The 20,926-nt window shown below is 44.0% G+C and overlaps 1 protein-coding gene across 2 annotated transcripts in view; it reads right to left on the reverse strand.

Annotated features, from left to right (window-relative positions):
• Positions 1-20,926, reverse strand: part of slc19a3a (solute carrier family 19 member 3a) — a 35,282-nt gene that overhangs the window by 7,165 nt on the left and 7,191 nt on the right. Inside the window, exons 2-4 of one of the 2 annotated variants that reach the window (XM_076977253.1) lie at positions 19,652-19,748; positions 2,752-2,973; positions 2,340-2,532 (exon numbers count right to left, since the gene is read on the reverse strand). In XM_076977253.1, coding sequence (XP_076833368.1) covers positions 2,340-2,532; positions 2,752-2,973; positions 19,652-19,748 — 512 coding nt within the window. Of the gene's footprint in view, positions 1-2,339; positions 2,533-2,751; positions 2,974-19,651; positions 20,340-20,926 lie in introns of both variants that reach the window. The other variant, XM_076977252.1, reaches the window with a different exon arrangement.

Genomic DNA, 20,926 nt, shown 5'->3' on the forward strand with positions numbered 1-20,926 from the left:
TATTTTTATGGAGCCTAGAAAAAGTTATTGGCACCTGATTTTTTCCTTTTAGGACCTACTGGCTCCTTGAGTAATTTTATTTCTCTGGAGCCTAGCATGCGAACCAATCATGTTGTCATTGTAACCATCAATTGTTTACCCTTTTAATTTGTTCTTGTGACGTGCGGAGGAACGGACACGACACGTAGCAGATAGGGTGCAAACACGAACTTTACTTCACATAGAACACGTAGCTTCAATGCGGTGGCGCAAGCACATCACTGTGACACTCACACTGGCATGAAACTTAGACAAAGACGAGCACAAGACACCGCGCTAGCGCACATTAAATAGGTGAGTTACACAGACCCACGTGACCTCGAGACAAGGCACAGGTGTAACCACGAACACGCTCACAAACAACCCACACCCACGGAAGTACAAACATGGACATAACAACACGCAGACGACGTAACGGCATGCCCACAGGGAAGGGTCCGGAGCTGTCACCGTGACAGTTCTGCCATTTGTATTGTATAAAACTGGGTCGCAACTTAATGACAATAAGAAAATGTGGGTCCCGGGCTGAGACCAGTTGAGAACCCCTATTTTAGAGGACTTCATGATTAATTCTGCTGAGGATCTGAATGGAGATGCAGATTTCATCTTCCAGCAGGACCTGGCCCCTGCCCATGCTGCCAGAAGCACTAAAGCTTGGTTTGATGCCCATGCCATCACAGTGCTTGACTGGCCAGCCAACTCACCGGACCTAAACCTGTATTCTCAAGAAGAAAATGAGGGCCACCAGACCCAACAACAAAGAGGAGCAGACAGCATGTATTAAGGAAATCTGGGCTTCCATAACTCCCAGGCAATGTCACATGTTGATTTCCTCAATGCCACGCCACTTTCCCAACCAAGTATTGAAGATTGACATATTGTTTTGATAGTACCATATTTTGATTGATTTGAAGTGATCCTAATTTCTGTAAAAACCGAGAAATAGTTTGGGCTGATTTCTCAACAGTATTGTAATTTTTCAAAATCCTGTTTTCGTGGGTTTTATGAGCTGGAAGCCCAAATTATGTAAAATTAAATAAATAAATACTTGAAATTGTTTAAGTTGTGGGCCCTGAATCAATCTATGAAAGTTTAACTTTTTTAATAGAATTATGGAAATGAATCAACTTTTCCATGAAATATTCACATTTTTTGAATTGGGTATGTATAAATGTACATAAACATGCCTGCAGAAGGAGTCAGGGGTGGTACCGTGACAGGATGATTTTTGCTTTCCTGTGTTTTTTGGCTATCCTTAAGTTTAATAATGTTTATTAAATAAGTTTATTAAAGTTTATTATTCATTTCCTTTCACTCTGTCACAGTACAGCCCCTTACCCCTCCCTTTGCGTGTGTCTATGTGTAGCCTATGTCCGTTTTGTCTATATAGCCTATGCATTTCCTTTGGGTGTGGCTCTTTGTGTGTGTGTGTGTGTGTGTGTGTGTGTGTGTGTGTGTGTGTGTGTGTGTGTGTGTGTGTGTGTTCATTCATAGTACTCGTCTCATTATTGTGATGCATTGTTTCTTGTTTATGTCTAGGTATTTGATGTTGTGCTTGTCACTCATCTTTGTTCAAGTCTAATCCTTTTCATGTGTGTGTTCATTGTTTAAGCGCTATATGCGCTAGCAAAATAAAAGTATTATTTTTAAAACTACAGCTCACCCTCGGCATCTTTTTCAAACCTCCTTGTTAGTGTAACATTACAGACACTAGTGAAGTGAGAGGTGGAGAGCGGGGATTTATTTGCAAGTATATTTGCAGAGTAGATTTGCAAAGTCACTTAAATCACCTTTCTTCCCCATTCTGATGCTCAGTTTGAACTGCAGCAGATTTTCTTGGCCATGTCTACATCCCTAAATGCATAAATGAGTTGCTGCCATGTGATTGGCTGATTCAAATTTTACATTAATGAGGAGTTGGACAGGTGGACCTAATAAAGTCGCCGGTGAGTGTTTATAATAGGCCATAAAAAACATAAATTTTCCTTATTGACAAAAATCCTCAAGGCCTCAGATACTTTATATGCACATAATAGCCTGGCACCAATGACAGAGTGATGACAGAACATAGTCTATAAATAAACAAAATGCAAATGATCTCATGAGAATGGGGATAATTCAGGTCAGCAACAGGTCTGTAACATTCAAGTCTGTAACATTTAGCATACAGAGAGGTCAGCAACACAACACATTTAAATAGATTAAAGTTTGATTAGATTCAACAATGAATAGCAAAGGTCACACTGAGAAAGCTGCTTTGTGTTGCACAATTAATAAATTGGCAGTAATGCATTACTTACATGGTGATGGTGATGAGGAGCATGTAGAGGCTCTTAAAGATTATGTAACCAGCATAACAAACCCAGATATTGGCAGTAAAGACCATGATATAGAGAGCACCACCTCCAAGTCCAGAGAGAGAACCGAGAGCCATCTCACCCCATCGGCTCCAGTCTGTGGGGGTAAAGCCTATACCATATGCTGCTGCAGCACCTATGCACATGAAAAAAAGTTTAATATTTAATTCTTTTATATGGTTATGGTTGAATATTTTGGCAGAGATTGTATAAATTATGGTTTTACCAGTAGTCTGGTAAGAGTAGACTAGGCATCAACTCCTAATGACTGAAGTTTATTTTATGCCAGTTCTAGCATTTTAATTGAGCAGATTTCAACAAAGACAGGGTGACAGTGACTGAGAGTCATACTCACCAAACAAACTTGAGACAGCTTCCACTCCACCATTGTAGACTGTGAAGTTGCTGGATGGTTCTATGTGCTCCCACAAAGCCTGAATGTAGTTGACAGTCTGGTTGTAGCCACAGGTGGCCATTGCCCACCATGCTGACCAGTATAGAATTTTCTGGGTAGAGTAGCATTGTAGAAAGTCACTCCACAGCTGCAGTAGAATACCACAGCAACCTTTTGATGGTGCTATCAACAAAAGAGCATGAAGTCAGTTCTCAGAGTGAGAGTACTCTTGTAAGATGAGTTTTTACTTTGTACTGCATATGCTTGCAAAATACTTATGGCAGCTCAAGTCTTTGAGACCCAGTAAAGCCAACACTGTAGAGTGGAGTTTTTAACATTTTTGAAACTATCTATATCTACTAAGCTTTTCCCATGTTAAATCACCTGTCAACTTTGTTTAACAAATATTAACAATAATACATTTAATTTAAATAGCACCTTTCGTATACCCAAGGTCTTGTCACGGTTTGCCTCTCCCTCAGCTGTCATGTTTTGTTTTGCTAACCATGTGCGTTCGTAGCCCCTTCTCATGTTTTGTTCCAACCCCCTTGTTCTTGGATACAGGTGTTTCCTGTTTAGTCTGGTGTATTTCAACCCCATATTTTTAAATGGACCCCCAATTTAAATGGAATGCACTATAGAGGTAAGTAGCCAGTGATGTAGTGTGGAGGAAATTATGTACCCTTACACACCTTAGCCTAGCTTTAAAATAAGGTCAAGATACATGTGGCGCATGCACATTTTCCCTCAGACTTCCACTATAAAGGGATATGCATATGCATATTTCCAAATTAGAAATTGTAGGCTTCACGTGCAGAGTCAAAGAACCTAAGTCAGTTGTGGTCAACTGTTTTCAAAGCCATCCAGGCTTTAATGTTATCTAGACATTCATCTTCAGTGGAACATATATCTGACTATCATCAGCATAACAATGGAAGGAGATGCTATGTTTTTTTTTTCCAAATGGAACTCAGTGGAAGTAGATAAAGTGACAAAAGAAGGGATCCTAAAATTGAGCCCTGTGGAATCCCAGGGGAGCTGAGGAGGATTCTGAACCAGCAAAACTCACACAATGTTCTGTCTGTCAGATAAGATCTAAACCAATCCAAAGCACCGCCACAAACTAAAATGTGATCCACTCTCACAAATGCCAGAGTTAGGTCCAACAGGACAAGAAAGTTTTGAAATAAAAAGCAGCTTGGGTATTGGCATGTAATTAGCCAATGCAGCAGGCCAGGTTTCTTAAGTAGAGGATGCACAGCATGTTTAAAACCAGAGCCGGAGTGGCTAATCGGGAGATTCGGGAGGATTCCCGATGGGCCGGCTCATGTCGATCTCTAGTTTGGGCCGATTGGGATGGAAAAATAATTTTGGGCCGGATTTGCGCATGAAATTCCCGGGCTGAAAAAGTGGCCCACTCCGGCCCTGTTTAAAACTCAGGAACACCACCAGGATAGACTACTGTTAATCATGGCCAGAACCTATAGCATTATTTGAACAAGTGAGCATCACTGGGTGAACCTGAGGGCTTTATATGGCCCACTACATCCCCCAAGAGCGACACAGGCTCAAACCTGCCAAACACAGCCAGACAAGGGGCAGAATCAGAGGGGTCAGAGGCAGGATCTGTACAGTTGAGATCGATATTATTAGCCCCCCTATGAAATTTTAAGTTTCTTCAAGATTCGGGCAAGATTAGAGCAAGGCAGTTCTAACAGAGCATTTTTGAACATACAATTTTTCATTAGAAGGACCAAAATATTCATATTTGTGCACCAAAACATTATTATGTAAGCATAAGCTAAAATGACCAGGGACATTATTATTAGCCCCTTTGAAAAAAAATTACCATTTATTAAGTCATCACACAAGCCACTTATGTGCAGTGCTGTGCTTTACCTTCACAGGTGATGTGCATAAAGGTGATCAGGTGAAACAGATGATTGCACTCAATTAAGTTAATAAACTCATTTAAGTTAAAACATGGTATAAAACCTCATTATGGACCTGGCAGTTGAGGAAGCAACATGCCAAAAACAAAGGAAATCAGTTTGGACCCAAGAAAAAGAAATATTGATGCACACAAAGCAGGAGAGGAATATACAAAGATATCCAAGTGTTTCCAAGTGTCAGGAACTGGAGTGAGAGGCATCATTCAGAGATTCAAAGACAGCAACACGGTGCAGAACAAGCCTGGCAAAGATAGAAAAAGAAAGATTTCAGAGAGACTGGAAAGAAAACTAGTGAGAAATGTGTCTAGAGACCCCAGATTATCTTCCAAGGCACAGGCAAATGACTTGGCCACATCAGGAATCATAGTCTCTAAGAAGACCATCACTAGACCTCTGCACAGGAATGACCTGCAAGGGTGCAGACTAAGAAAAAACTCCACTTTTGAAGAAGAGGCACCTTCAAACCAGACTTAAGTATGCTCAGGACAACCTGGAGAAAGATTATTCAAACTGGAAGCGTGTCTTATAGTCTGATGAAACTAAACTAGAGCTCTTTGGCCACAGGGACACTGTTTACGTTTGGAGAAATAAAGGACACCATCCTTTGACACCATCCCCACAGTATTATGCTGTGGGGATGCTTCAGTGCATCTGAAACTGGAAATCTTGACAAGGTGGATGGAATCATGAATAAAGAAAAATATGTGGCTATTTTGAAAGAGAACCTTAAGCAGTCATCTGTGAAACTGGGTCGGAGACCTCATTTCATTTTTCAACATGACAATAATCCTAAACACACATCCCTCTTGGTGAAGAACTATCTTCAGACAACCAAGGTGAATGTCAGTGAATGGCCTGCACAAAGCCCTGACTTAAATCCAATAGAAAATCTATGGGGTGACCTAAAGAAAAATGTCCATGCCAGACAACCATCGATTCTAGAGGGACTTGAGAGAAGAATGGGCCAGGATTCCTCAAACGAAGTGTGAGAGACTTGTTGTAAACTACAACAAACATCTGCAGGTAGTAACTGTTGTGATTTTGGGTTTTTTGCTTAGCAATAGCACATGCTTTGTTTATTCTTTTAACATAATATAGAAGTGAAATGTAACCACTGTTTGATATAAAAGTAAAATGTAATCTCTGTTTAATATAGGACTAAAATGTAACAACTGTTTTAGGGTGTGTCCAAGTTGTGAACTCTGGAAGGGGATGTTGCGAAACCACACTGTAGAGTGAGATTGAAAAAGCAGAAGGTGTAGGCCTGATCATGCTGACGTTGGGGAAAATATGAATTTACAGCATCTTCATGTATGGTGGCCTCTTGCCGACCCATCAGTCCATAGACAATGACCATAAGTCTATCAGGGAAAAGTGTTGGGGTTGCAGAAAAGAAGGAGAAGTGTGGTATGCTTGAATAACATTACCATGTAAGGTATAGAAGAGCGTTGAGCAGAGGGGTGGAGAAAACAGTATATAATGACTGCGTCTAATCATACTTTTTGAGAATTCTCTGATGCACAGGTAGTGTTGGTGTCTCTGAGATTCTCCCGAGATATATCTCTGATTTTAATAAAGCCTTTTGCTGGCATTGCAACAATTTGGGTGGTGACTCCTGTTTTCTCCTACAATCGAACGAACACGCTGGGCTGAAGTGGTGGGAACGTGGTCAGCCCTCAACAATTGGTGACCCTGACGTTCTTGGAGGGGAATTCAGGTGCCCGTCGTCTAAAAACCTTTGGTTCATCCATGCCGGCATAAAACAAGGTAAGCAGAATACCTGTTACAACAAAAATTCTGCACATTTGCATAAATACCAAATTGTGATGAACTAATGATGTTTGGTTGATGCCAAATTGAATTTTGTTTTGTTTTTGATTTGAAGTCCCTACCGGCTTAACAGGTCTTTGTTTCCTGGGGAGTGGCAACCCTCCCATTTGCCTGACGAGGCGACGGTAAGACCGAGCGGCTGAAGATCATCAAAAGGAAGTGGGTGGAGCCCAGGTGGACCGGACCGTTCGAGGTCATCGAGAGGACAGCGCTCGCTGTCCGACTGAAGGGCAAGGGAGAGACGTGGTACCACCTCAGCCAGTGCCGGGCATCGGAGCCGCCTGTGGAGGACGCCGAGACACAAGCTCATGACCAGGGGTCACAATAATACCCTGCGTGAGGCTCTCGGGGCACGTCGGGTCAAAGGTTAACCAGCCCCCAACGCGGGAGAGGAATGGAAGCTGAGTTTGCCGAAGAAGAAACGCAACACACTTCGTGGACCCACTGCATTCTTTCTGCAAAAGCCCTCTGGGTTGTCGGCATTGTTGTCTATAATATTCTGATAACATCAGTGTGGGCTATAACCAACTATGAGATGTTAAACTCCTTTCGGCGATGCCCAGGAGAGCGTACGCCAGTGTAACCACATAACAGGGGACTGCCCCTGTGTCTTACTGAATTGTATTACATTGTGTTTTTATTGCATTATAATCATACTGTGTTTGTGACAAGAGTAGAAGGAGTCTAGGAGCACGAGGTTGAGAGCATACATGATCCAGACACCCTTGCTTGTCATTTAAAAGGTAAGAGGGTCTCCAGCACCATCTAGTGGCGTAAACTAGTACCACATTAAATAAAAGGCAAAGGACAGAAGTAAAACCGAAGGTAAAGAGACGGTGATCTGAATGAGTGAGGTAGAGTGGAAGATCATCCCTGCAGGTGTGCCGCCACTAGAAGCCACCTTTGATTTCGACCCTCCAGTGCGAGTCTCGTTGACAGGGCCGGCGGTTCCGGTATCACATACACAGGCAGGCACGCTGATAACCACGTCCGTTGTATATCCAGGGTGCAAGGTTCTGAGGGTAGACCCCATACCCAGCATCCCAGGAGTAGATTGGGTCTCGATCTTTTATCCCGCCGAAACACCAGAAGGAGAGCCAAGTTTAGGGGGCTTTGGGGTTAGGATCAGATTCGCCCGCGACGAAGCCGGTAACAGGAGATACGCAGCGGGGACCTTAGACTTTAATGTAAATTAGATAAAGGAGGGTGATCGAAATAGCTCACCAGGCTTGGGAGAAGGGCTGATCAGGTATACCCGCCCTTCAAGCACGAAGGTGTCAAGAAGGCTATTGATCACCCCGAAATAAATGAGTAAATAAAAAATTGATTAAAATTAAGAGTAGATAAAAATTAAAAAGGAAGAATAAGCGAATTAATTTAAATATAATTAGATAACTAAAATGATGGGTCTACCGCGATTGTTTGGGCATCCGGGGCCGAGGACCGACGTATGGTGGGGACCTAAATGGATAAGATATGTTGCGCCCGCAGTATCAGTTGTAGCCGTAGTGATATTCCTGCTGCTGACACTTAAACCGCAGGACCTTAACAACACGAGAGCAAAAAGAAGCGTTAAAGGCAGCTGCATCGACAAATATGGGGGAATAGAATTAGAATACGTTCTTAGAGAGCCCACTGCATGGACATTTGATGTCTGCGTTGTCATCGACTGTCAGGGGGAAGACGCGGCATACAGGGGTTTGGACGTGTACCTGTACTGGAGTCCATATCTAGATAATCGGTGCTTTAGAGAGGGATCGGCCGACTTCTCCTGGTGTCCTAGTTGGGAGCAGGTGGCGTTGAGCAGCAGGTGGGTTCCTCAACCGTTAGGAGAAACCATGCGGGCCGCTCGGAGGTGGTGGGCAGCTGCGTCGTTCCAGAGAGATGCACATCCCACCAAGAATCCGGTCACATTGTCAATAAACTAGGACGTGTCTCCATCGGTATTAGAGCACAAGCTACTCTGGTCGCATTCGATATATCTAGTCCTAGGGGTCCATCAGTCTGGGATAGACTCCTTAGGGTTGATCAAAATAAAAATAAAATAAGTCAGAGCACAGCCAGCAAGCCCAACACCGGGACCACTCCTCGCAAACGTAACAGAACCCGAGTCAAAAGGCCTTCGCGGGTCCGATTACACTAAATGGTCTCCGCAACAGATCTTAGAATTAAGTACTAGCTTCTCAGGCGATAACACATGGATAAGATGGATGGCGGGTCAGGCGGCTGAAACCGGAATGGAGAATTGTGTAGCTTGCGCGATGGCTCGACCAAAATTAATGATTCTGCCAGCTCCACTGTTTCCAGAGGAAGACCTCATAGGCTACAACTGCATGATCAGTCTCAATAAAGGGAACATGAAGGGTAACTGTACTACTTTAGGAAACATCTTTCCAGTAATACAAAATGACACCAGAACAGGCGCTTTCGTTCAACCTAAGGGAGGAAACTTTACATGCTTCGTTCGAGATTCCTCCGCCCAAACAGCTCAGAAGCTGGGGTATTTAGAAACTGACAGGTGTAAAAGGGTGGTTAACGATAGCAGCCAGACAGTGGGTTCATGGGCGTCAAGAAATCTGCATGTAAGAATGCCTACAAAAGCCAAAGGGTTGTGTGCTATGGTGAGGATAGGAGCACCTATCACTTTGATAGGTCACAGGCACACAAACTCAATACCACACGGCAGGAGGAGGCGAGACGTTCAAGACCAGTTGGACCTAACAAAAAATACACCCGCGTATATCGATGCCATAGGGATACCCAGGGGGGTTCCGGAAGAGTACAAATTAGCTAATCAAATCGCGGTGGGATTCGAGAGTTTCCCAGTCATATCAGCACTTTTCCCAATTACTCCTAACAAAAACGTAGACAGGATCAACTTTGTGCATTATAATGTGATGCGCTTAGCAAACCTAACCAGAGATGCCGTAGAGGGGCTGAGAGATCAACTAGCAGCTACCTCACTGATGGCTGTCCAGAATCGCATGGCTTTGGACATGCTGTTAGCGGAAAAGGGAGGAGTGTGTGTGATGTTTGGTGAATCTTGTTGCACTTTCATTCCAAACAACACAGCACCAGACGGATCGGTCACTAAGGCACTCGAAGGGCTCAAATCACTGTCAAGGGAAATGCAGGAGGCGTCGGGCACGGACATCCCGATAACAGGGTGGCTGGAGAAACAGTTTGGAAAATACAAGGCTCTGATCATGTCGGCTCTCACCTCAATTGCTGTGTTTTTGGGTATAATAATCACATGTGGATGTTGTTGTATTCCATGCATAAGAAGCTTAGCGGAACACTTTATTACTACTATGATTGAAAAGAGGGAACCGCAGGGACAGTCTGGTATGATGTCACTGTTGTATTATGGGGATTCAGAGAATGAAATGATAACATTGCAGAGTGTTGGGTGATCTCTGTTTTCTCAGAGATCAAGAGAGGGTCTGTTGTGATTTTGGGTTTTTTGCTTAGCAATAGCACATGCTTTGTTTATTCTTTTAACATAATATAGAAGTGAAATGTAACCACTGTTTGATATAGAAGTAAAATGTAATCTCTGTTTAATATAGGACTAAAATGTAACAACTGTTTTAGGATGTGTCCAAGTTGTGAACTCTGGAAGGGGATGTTGCGAAACCACACTGTAGAGTGAGATTGAAAAAGCAGAAGGTGTAGGCCTGATCATGCCGACGTTGGGGAAAATATGAATTTACAGCATCTTCATGTATGGTTGCCTCTTGCCGACCCATCACTCCATAGACAAGTCTATCAGGGAATAAGTCTATCAGGGAAAAGTGTTGGGTTTGCAGAAAAGAAGGAGAAGTGTGGTATGCTTGAATAACATTACCATGTAAGGTATAGAAGAGCGGTGAGCGGAGGGGTGGAGAAAACAGTATATAATGACTGCGTCTAATCATACTTTTTGAGAATTCTCTGATGAACAGGTAGTGTTGGTGTCTCTGAGATTCTCCCGAGATATATCTCTGATTTTAATAGAGCCTTTTGATAGCATTGCAACAATTTGGCTGGTGGCTCCTGTTTTCTCCTACAATCGAACGAACACGCTGGGCTGAAGTGGTGGGAATGTGGTCAGCCCTCAACATAACCCAGCAAAAAGGATACACAATTGACTATTAGGATGTGGGGGGCTAATAATTTTTGTGTTTTGTGTAATATCTTCATTTCTGAATGGAATATAAAATAGTGTAAGCATCCAAAACAAAACTACGATATCTAAAAAAGCTGTGTTCAGTTTATTTTGCTCTGGTTAATATCACTTGGAAAATACTTCGAAAACAAGGACTATTTTCTAAGGGTGCTAATAATATCATCCCCAACTGTAATTCGAGCTCTTACAGTATTAATCATATCAATAAAAAAGTGGAGAAAGTCATTACACAATAGCGGGGATGGTTCCAGACGGAAAGCTAACAGACTGAGGGACATTTAAGAACAGAGTCAATGGTTTTGAATAACACATGTGGGTTATGATTTGCCAAGATAATATTTGACACATGTCACAAAGTAGCTCTACAAGCACAGATTTTGATCATGTTCTGGTAAGAATGCCAGCAGTCTTTTAATATGAAGGCAGCTATTAGCCTGGATTGTGCTCAAACATTGAACGGTATAAAGTGAATGTCATCTTCTGGAGATAATAATCAATTTAATTTTCTTTTTTTATTCATCAACTGAGTGAATTAGAAATACTCTTGTAGGGGTTTATCCATCCATCCATTATCTGAACCGCTTAATCCCACTAGTCAGGGTCACAGGGGGGCTGGAGCCAATCCCAGCATCTCCGGGCAAAGGCAGGGTACACCATGGGCAGGTTGCCAGTCCACCGCATGGCCAATACACACACACACCTAGGGGCAATTTTAGACTGATCAATCAACCTAACACACATGTCTTGGACCGTGGGTGGAAACCAGAGTACCCGGAAGAAACCCACGCAGGCACAGGGAGAAGATACAAACTCCACACAGAGCACCCCGGCCCAAAAATCAAACCCAGACCACCTTGCTGTGAGGCGACAGTGCTAACCACCATGCCACCATGCCGCCCTGTAGGGGTTTAAGTGTGTAAAATATCCTTTAATATCCTTTTATCCTTATATCTTTTAAGTATATAAAATATAGCTGTAATGATCTGCACGATGCAGAACATGGAGGCGGACACAAACGCTGAGAAGAGCGAGATTTATTACAGGGCATTCCATAATCTAGGTCGTAGTCACAGGCAGGGGTCATAACAGGTGAGCCATCCAGATGAGACAGATAAAAGGGCATGACGACACAGACCGATAACAAAATCAGGCAGGTTAACACAGAACAGAGAATAAAAAAACAGATTATAAATACCGGGAACTGAAGTAACAAGGCACATGAATGCACAACAGCACGAGAGAACGAATAACCGACAAAGGGCTAGGGAAACACAGGGACTATAAGTACATGGACTAACAAGACACAGCTGAGGACGATAACGACACAGGCGTGGCAGACAGAGGGAAACCAGGGCAACAGACAAGCAAGGCAGGATAAACTGGCAAGGAATAGCACAGACACGGGGAACAGAGACACCGGAGTGACAGCAAGGAGAGGGGGGCGTAGCCCTACGTGACAATACCCCCTTTTGCCTTCAGAACTGCTTTAATCCTTCATGGCATACATTCAACATGGTACTAGAAACATTCCTCAAAGAGTCTGGTCTATATTGACATGATAGCATCATGCATTTGCTGTAGATTTAGCAGCTGGGTACATTGGGTACATTGGGTACACTGTGGTCATAAAGGGATGAACATTGCAATTGTTTGAAGTGCAATGAAGTGAGCAAGCAAATAAAGGTATTTACCAAAATTATCTTACAGGCCAGATATAATTGTATTAGGGGCATGGCCTGGCGGTTAGTGAACTGGTCTTGTGACCAGAGGGTCGTGGGTTCGATTCCCAGACCTAAGGCCATGACTGAGGTGCCCCTGAGCAATACACCTAACCCCAACTGCTCCCCAGGCGCTGGGCTAGGGCTGCCCACCGCTCTGGGCACGTGTGAGCCACAGCCCCCTAGTAATCACTAGTGTGTGTGTGTTCTGACTGCACAGATGGGTTATTAAGCTTCTCCTGCGCAGTGTGAACGAAAATAAACTGTATGAACCCTCTTGGCCGTATGGTCAGACTCTGTCTTCATAAAATAAAGCAGCTTGACTTTGGCAAACTAGCTTTCCTTGGCCATTAACGGAAGGGCGATTCTGGCGAACCAACGGCTTTCTGCCCCACCAGGGGAGTTTTGCTCAGGAACTCTCTATCTCAACCCTGAATTGAATTTCACTCTCTCTCTTGTCTTCTGCGCTCTCGCCCCACCCCCAGCGACCGCCCAAAAGCCCCATCCCGTGCCCACAAGGCTCAAAACAAAAGGATCACTCTTGTTTTAAAATAAAAGTTCTCACATGCACTTTGCATCCCTTACATTCCCCCTTGCTAAACCCTGCCATAACACATCCTCCAGTAGATCTGACCCCTGAAACAAAAACATAAGAGAACAGGTGAATACACTTCACACCGTAAAACATGGTGATGACAATATTTGTTGCAAAACTTATGTACATGGAATTACATTCAAATATCTTCAGAACCAGTATATCACTTCAGCATATAATAATTCCTATACCTATCAGGGAGAGTACACTTGTTTTGCCTTTGAGAATGCCTAGGCCCAGGGATACTTTCACCCTCACTCTCTGTGCCTGATCCCCCTGTAAAATCAGACTCTTCAACTACTCAGTTACCCCTTGTCTCTTCCCCCAGCTCTTGAACAACCAGGTCTGTCTCCCCTATATCATTATGCCCCCTGGTATGATCTGGGTTGAGTGTGAATGTAGCAGCTGGGATACAGATAAGGTCAAAGGACTCCATGTCAGTATCCTCCCTAGCCCTCTGCCTAGATGTACTAAGTCGTGGCTCTGTTTGGAAAGTGCAATGTCTGAGCTGCTCTCAATGGACAACTTTACAAGGACCCCCCTCTCTGGACAGATGGTGTAAACTGGTACATCAGCATGGTTCTATTTCACCACAATATAAGGTAGGGGTTCCCACTTATCTTGTATCTTATTCCTACCCCGCTGTGTGTGATTACGTAACAGTACATGGTCACCAGGTCTGACCAGTGCTCCCCAAGACCTATGGTCATATGCCCTTTTTCTCTGCTCGGAGGCTCCCTGCGCAGTTGCGCCAGCTATTTCCACAGCAGTCCTCAACCTCTCATGGTGACCTTTCACCCAATCATCTAGGTTGTCAATTTCATCATTCTCCAGGTCTTTCTCTCCTAGCACATCCATGGGCAGTCTGGAATCTCTCCCGAACATCAGATAAAATGGTGAATACCCAGTGAATGAATGGGTGCGGTTATTGTAGGCCATAACCAATTCTGGTAGATACTCCTTCCAGTTCTTTTTCTTTTCTGGGGGCAGTGTCCTTAACATGTCATGCATCGTCCTATTGAACCTTTCACACTGTGAGTTACCCTGGGGGTGATAAGGACTTGTGCAGCTCTTTCCTATGTTGTAGATCTTGCATAGCTCTCTGATAACACTGGCTTCGAAGCATCGTCCCTGATCGGAGTGCAGGCGGGCTGGGCATCCATAGTGAACAAACCAGTGTTGGACCAGGGCTTTGGTTGTTGTGTGCGCGGTCTGATTCTTGGTTGGGAATGCAGCAGTATACCTAGTGAACATATCGGTCAGGACGAGCACATTCTTGTATCCTCCTGACAATCTTTCCAGCAACGTGTAGTCCATGGCGAGTACCTCTAGTGGTGCTGATACGTTAGTACAAGTCATGGGAGCTCTGATACTGGGAAACACATCCTTGGTTAGAGTACATCTCTTGCACCCCTTTACCCAGTTCTGGATGTCTTCTACCATAGTGGGCCAATAGTAACTTCGCTTTATGAGCCCCAGAGTGCTTCTCTCTCCGAAGTGACTCCCATGTTCATGCTGGCTTGATGCTGTAATGCCTCAGGAACCACTGACTGATCGATCTCTTCACCATCCCAGGGGTCACGAATCGCCCTGAACAACACTCCTCTCTGTAGCTTGAGGTACTCAAACTGTTTGGCAAGTTTTCCTAGACTTTGACACATAACCCGTTGCTCTGCTGGGGTTGGTCTCCTGTTGTTCCTCACCGCACGGTAGAGTGGCTCCACCTTAGGATCACGCTGCTGTAGCTCTTGGATTTCGCTCCAACTGTATCCAACTGTCCTGTTCTTCACGGAGGTCTGTAGGGCTACTGCCGTACTTGGTTAACTCTGCCTTTCCTCTGCAGCCAGCCAGAAACAGGCATGCACTTCTTCAGCATTCAGAGGGATGACATCCTTTCCTGCATCTTCCTCTTCTGGCTCTTCTTTACTGGGAATTCTCAACAAAACATCAGCATTAGTATTTTGTCGACCTGGCTTGTAGCAGACCTCAAAGTTATACTCAGATAGCTGTGCCACCCACCGCTGTTCAGTTGCGCCCAGGTTAGCTGTCTCCAGATATCTCAGAGGATTGTGGTCAGTGACCACGGTGAATGTGGAGTATAACAGATACTCTTTGATTTTCTCAGTCATTGCCCATTTGAGTGCAAGCAACTCTAGTTTGAACGCACTGTAGTTCTTGTCATTCCGCTCAGAACCTCGCAACCCTCTGCTTGCATACGCAATCACGCATTCTACTCCCCCCTGTTTCTGGCTCAGCACTGCTCCGAGACCCAGCAGGCTTCCATCTGTGGTAAGTATAAAGGGCAGTTTGAAATCAGGATAGGAGAGGATAGGTGGCTGCATCAAGGAGCGTTTGAGTTTCTTGAATGCCGTCTGGCACTCATCACTCCACCTGAATACCTCGCCTGCTCTCCCTTTATTTCCCTTCCCAACCAGGGCGTGAAGCAATCTGGGCGAATCCAGCGACCAACCTCTGGTAGTAGTCCATAAAGCCAAGAACTTGTCTCACCTCCTTGACAGTCTTTGGAGCAGGTCATGACTCTAAGGCCTGAACTTTCTCTTTGTCTACCCGAATGCCCTGGGAGGAGATCAGGTTGCAGGTTTACCTCCTGCCTCAGGAGAAAGTACTTACTCGTCTTTAGTTTAAGGCCATGTTGTCTCAGTCGGCTAAATACGAGTTCGAGCCTCTCACAGTGGCTGTCGAAGTCTTGGGAGAAGACAATGATGTCGTCGAGGTAGATTAGCAGGATATCAAAAGTTAAATCACTGCGCACTATACCCATCAAGCGTTGAAATGTTTAGGTTTAGCCTTCGGTAGTCACAGCAAAACCGTACACTGCCATCTTTCTTGATGACGACCACTGCTGGAGATGCCCATGGGCTGCGGCTTTCCCTGAGGATTCCTTGAGACACAAGATCTTGTACATGTCTCTTAAACTCCTGGAATATCGGAGGTGGGACCCGGCGATGCCTTTGTTTAATAGGGGGAGCATCTCCCGTGGGGATACTATGAGTGACAAAAATAGTGTATCCAACATCGCTATCGCTCTTCGAGAAGATTGTCTCTATAATCTGCCAACAGACTGTTGAGCTTCTGCAGTTGGGGTAGGGTCAGCCCTTCCAGGTTTGTTTGAATAGGAACTGGCAACTGCCCACTATTGTCCTCCTCTGCTAGGATGTGACTCTGCTATAAAGCCTTGATATGGAGAGAGTAAGCCAGCTAAAGTTCCCCCTGAAATGTGACTCGCTTATGGTAGTCACTTCTGACCCAATGTCCAGGAGACACTTAGTTTTATTGCCTCCAATCTTCTCCTCCACCTTTAGACAGTCCCCAAACGTGCTTTCGCTGAAGACTCCAGTCATGGCCCATTCAGCAGCGTGGCTTCTAATCAGAGGGACCCGGACATTCTGACGCTACCATAGCTGAAGCGCTCTCCGTCGTGTCCCCTGTTTTTGCCACTCGCTTAGTGGGTAGGTCCCCAGGCTTGTTGTCTCTGTTCAGGGGGCAGCGTCTTCTAGTGTTTCCGGGCTTCCCGCATGTATAACAGACATATCTCCCTTCTTCATCTCTCATGGACCTGTTCCTGGATCTGTTCTCGTTGAATGAAGACCTTACCCTCTCATTACTATGAACAATCTGGAAGAGCTCTTCCTGACAGGCAGCTACTTTCTGAATCGCCTCGTGCAACATCTCCATTGATAGGGACGTAGGGCTCTCTGCCCCTGCGGTGGCATTCACCACGCCTTTCGTACGCAGGGTGTTCCTTGTTCCACCCATGCCATAGACCTCTTCTTCCTCGGACCACGTTATGGCAGCTTGCATTAATTCAGTGAAGGTTAGCTAGGCTTCATCTTCAAGTCTTCTCCTCATCTGCCATCTGAGGAAATCATCTCGCAGGCCCAGCACGAGCTGTTCTTTTAGCACACCCTGTAAGTCATAAGCATAAGTACGTCTGTTTCCATCATGAAATTCTTTAAGTCTCGTGCCGATGGGGGCCTTGTCACTATAGATTTGGTGTAGCGCATCGAATAGTTCCTTTACTGAGGGCTCATCTTTCAGCATGAATCTCACTGTGAGTTTAGCCTCATTCAAGTATTGTTTGGCGAACTCAGACTGGTCCCCCTCTGGGACCCTCATTACCCTGAAGGCTGACTTCATAGACGCTATCCACTCTTCGACACTCACGTCTCCGCATTTAGTGGGGCATCCGCCAAACACCTCTAGTTATGGTGTTTGTCCCGCCCTTCTCAGATTTAGCGAAACAGGAGAGACGCCCCTACTCCTAGGCAGGTACACAGGTCAATCAGGCAATGGTGAAGGGGAAAACGCATTAGATTATTTATTTGTCTTACTATTACTATTATTAACATTCATTTACTATTATTTCTCCCTGTGCAGTTTCAACTTCCCCTCTCTTATTATGACAGTTAATCACATAGTCAATACCCAATTCAAAATATTTATAACAATAACAAAAAAACATCTTCAAAAAAACATGTAAAGAAGAAACCGCATATGGTAACACAGCATACACATACAGCTCGTTCGTTGCTCCTCCCCTTTGAGCTACAGGGAAATTCAGTTCGCAAAATCAAAGAATTAACATAAGCAACAGCGATCTCTCTACTCCGGGTCTAACACCAGAGTGCACAGTAGCGCAACATTACAATATCACACTCAGTTATAAACAGAAAAGAACTGAGTCTTTGGTTTGGGTGACAGGTGAAGTTCAATTACCAGTCTGTAGTGATGGGGCAGACACTGAAGTATGTCAGTATGGCAGGGTACCTCACTCTGACAGGAACATAAGGAGAAGGACGTAGAAGCGAGTCTGTGCAAATTCTCATTCTCTGAATGAAGATGGCGCCGCTATAACTCTTTCCCCTCCCCCACATCACTGACAACGGAAGGGCATTCAGTATTCGTTCTTCTTCTCGGCACGGGAAAGTTTGCTGTAAGATAGGTGAGCCACTAGCCTGCCTTCTAGTACTTCTCGTAACGGACTCAACTCTGTTTAAAAGAGAAAAAATTATAAAAAACCAAACACTCTTACGCAGAGTTAATAAGCTTCTCCTGCACGGTGTGAACGAAAAGAAACCGTATGAACCCTCTCGGCCGTACGGTCATAAAATAAACCAGCTCGACTTTGGCGAACTAACTTTCCTTAGCCATTAACGGAAGGGCGATTCTAGCGAACCAACGTCGGCTTTCTGCCCCACCAGGGAAGTTTAACTCAGGAACTCTCTATCTCAACCCCAAGTTGAATTTCTCTCTCTCTCTCTCTCTCTCTCTCTCTATCTCTCTCTTGTTCTCTCTCTCTCGTCTTCTCCACTCTCACCCGCCCCCACCGACCGCCCAAAAGCCCTATCCTGTGCCCACAAGGCTCAAAACAAAAGGATAACTCGCGTTTCAAAATAAAAGTGCTCACATGCACTTTGCATCCCTTACAAAAGCAAAGGCCTGTATACATCCTACTGATTACTGAATATTGTAACCTTCAGAAATTTTAGTTGTAATCTTACTCTGTGCTACAGTCATTGCTGTTCTCCAATTATGATCATGATTTATGCAAAATAAAGGTTTTTGTCAGTGATGGCTCCAGCATTGTTCCACCTACTGCCACTGGGGGGAGCCCACGAGCCAGCTCCCATCAGCAATCAGCGGTGACTACCTGCATTTGTCTGTCCTCTTGCATCTCACTACTGAGTTGTTTGTAGCCCATGATATGAGCGTGCAGCTAGTCTCTCTCTCAGTTGGTATCGTATGGCGTTCCAATGATTTCTCAAGTTGGCATCATGTTGCCTCTGGTGTCTCATCACCATGTTTATCTCCTGTTTCTGATTTTCTCTGTTTGAAGGCATTCTCTTATCCCTGCTCTTTCCAGTATTCTCTCTCCTGCACCTTTCTCTGGTCATTCTCAATTTTTCCTTTTCTGTCTTTTCTCTTATTGGTTTTTTGGTTGTTTTGGGAAGGATTTTTTGTTACTTACTGCTACAGCCAGAGAGCCAGCTACTTCCCCTGGCCGTCCTTAGTTCGTTTGTTGCAGTTATTTATTTTTCTTGCATTTAGCATTCTGTGTGTCCAGTTTGACCTGGTTTTCCCCCCAGTTGTTTTGGCGGAGGTTTCAGTTCTTTGTTTTTGTGTGAACAGGCTCTTGGGTTTGCTTATCGCTTTAAAACCTCGAGGTGGATCTCACTACCGAGACCCGCAGCATTAGTTTTAGGTTGATATACTTTGGTTCTTTTGTAAAACACTGTTCTAGTGATACAGTGTACCCCTTACAAAAATCCTTCAAATGTTGATCAACGTAGATGACATTATTTCTGTAGAAATCAAGTGTTCTCTAATTTTGATCTTCAGTGTGTGTGTGTGTGTGTTTTGCAACTCAGCTAGTGATAAATTGTTTTTCACAGTTAATGATGGACAGTTTTTAATTGCAGACTAAAAACATTTTATATTGAACAAGCTTGAATTTCATAATTTGTTGTATATAATAATAACAATAATAATAATAATAATAATAATAAATTAATCATTGTTATGCTGTGCCTATTACTGTTATATAAAACCATTTGAAAACTGGCAACATTTGCTTCACCTATTGTATGTGTGTCTGGACTGGACTCTGCTCCAGAGCTCTTCAGTCCCTTTGCCTGAATCTTCTGTGAATCTTTCCGTTTAGCTTCAGGAAAATCCTGTACAATGGAAATGTCACAACCTCCAGTAGTACAAATTTCATCTGTCTCCACCTTCAGTATTTCAGGTTCCTTTCTTTTAGCAATGCTCTCTTGACCTTCATCCAAATTAGTTCTCTTCCCATCATGCTGATTTTTGTGGTGAAAGAACATACTGGTTTTAGGCATTGGCAGGATAACTGAGGTCACTAGTGCAATAGAGATTAGCACTAATGTGAGTACAAGTATGTTGTAATAGGACAGTAGGTTGAATGAGACCAGAATCTGTCCTAGCACAGAGCCCACAGTGTATCCCAGGAGTTGAGCTGTGCGGCAGTATGACGTGGCCTTAAGATAGTGTTGCAAATCCACCACACTGTATATGTAGGAAAAGTAGGCAACCTCAGAGGCTGTCACCACTCCATACACAAACTGCATAGCCTGCATCACCCTGACACCTTGTAACCACAACAAAAAAGCTGTAGTAACAAACAGGGCGGCGCACTGCAACATAACCACTGGTTTGTAGCGCAGCCAATCAGTGAGCAGGAACACAGGGATCAGCAAAGCCAGGTAAGAGTATGTCCAAACAGGAAATATCGTATTGGTCACCTGGGGGAAAGAGAGTGCAAAATTTAGTTTCAGACACCAATCAAGAAAGCCTGATTTGTTTGAACCAAGCATTTTAAACAAAACACTGGTGCTTTCCTTTTTTCAGTTATAACAAAGCAACAGAAAATTGGCTGTAGTGATGTAGTATAGTTTCTGACACATGAAAAAATATATGGTGAAATTAATGCTGTTTTCACACTTATTTGCTTTTTGACTGGCATGCCTCCCACCTCTAGTGTCACCATCACTCTGTCAATGTGTGTTTGAAGATAGATGATGATACCCTGTTTTTTGTCCTAGGTAGTGGTTCTCTTGTCCTCAATAAAAATCACTTTGCTTTTTACACTGATGAATCACCCATACTTGAGCACCAATCAAACCAATATTAGCAGGCATCATTCTGCAACTATGTGAACTCTGTTAAGCAAAGTTAACAGTACAAAATGTTTGCCCTGAATTGCTGGTCGATCACACGTTATTGAGGTTCCTGAGTCAAATCCTATTTCATAGCCAAATCAGAATTTACTTAGGCTTACACAAAATAAAATACTTGAGCATACGTTTTTCACAAGCTTTGACCCATGCAT

The sequence above is a fragment of the Brachyhypopomus gauderio genome, chromosome 16, assembly GCF_052324685.1.
Source record: "Brachyhypopomus gauderio isolate BG-103 chromosome 16, BGAUD_0.2, whole genome shotgun sequence".
NCBI classification, from domain to species: Eukaryota; Metazoa; Chordata; class Actinopteri; order Gymnotiformes; family Hypopomidae; genus Brachyhypopomus; species Brachyhypopomus gauderio.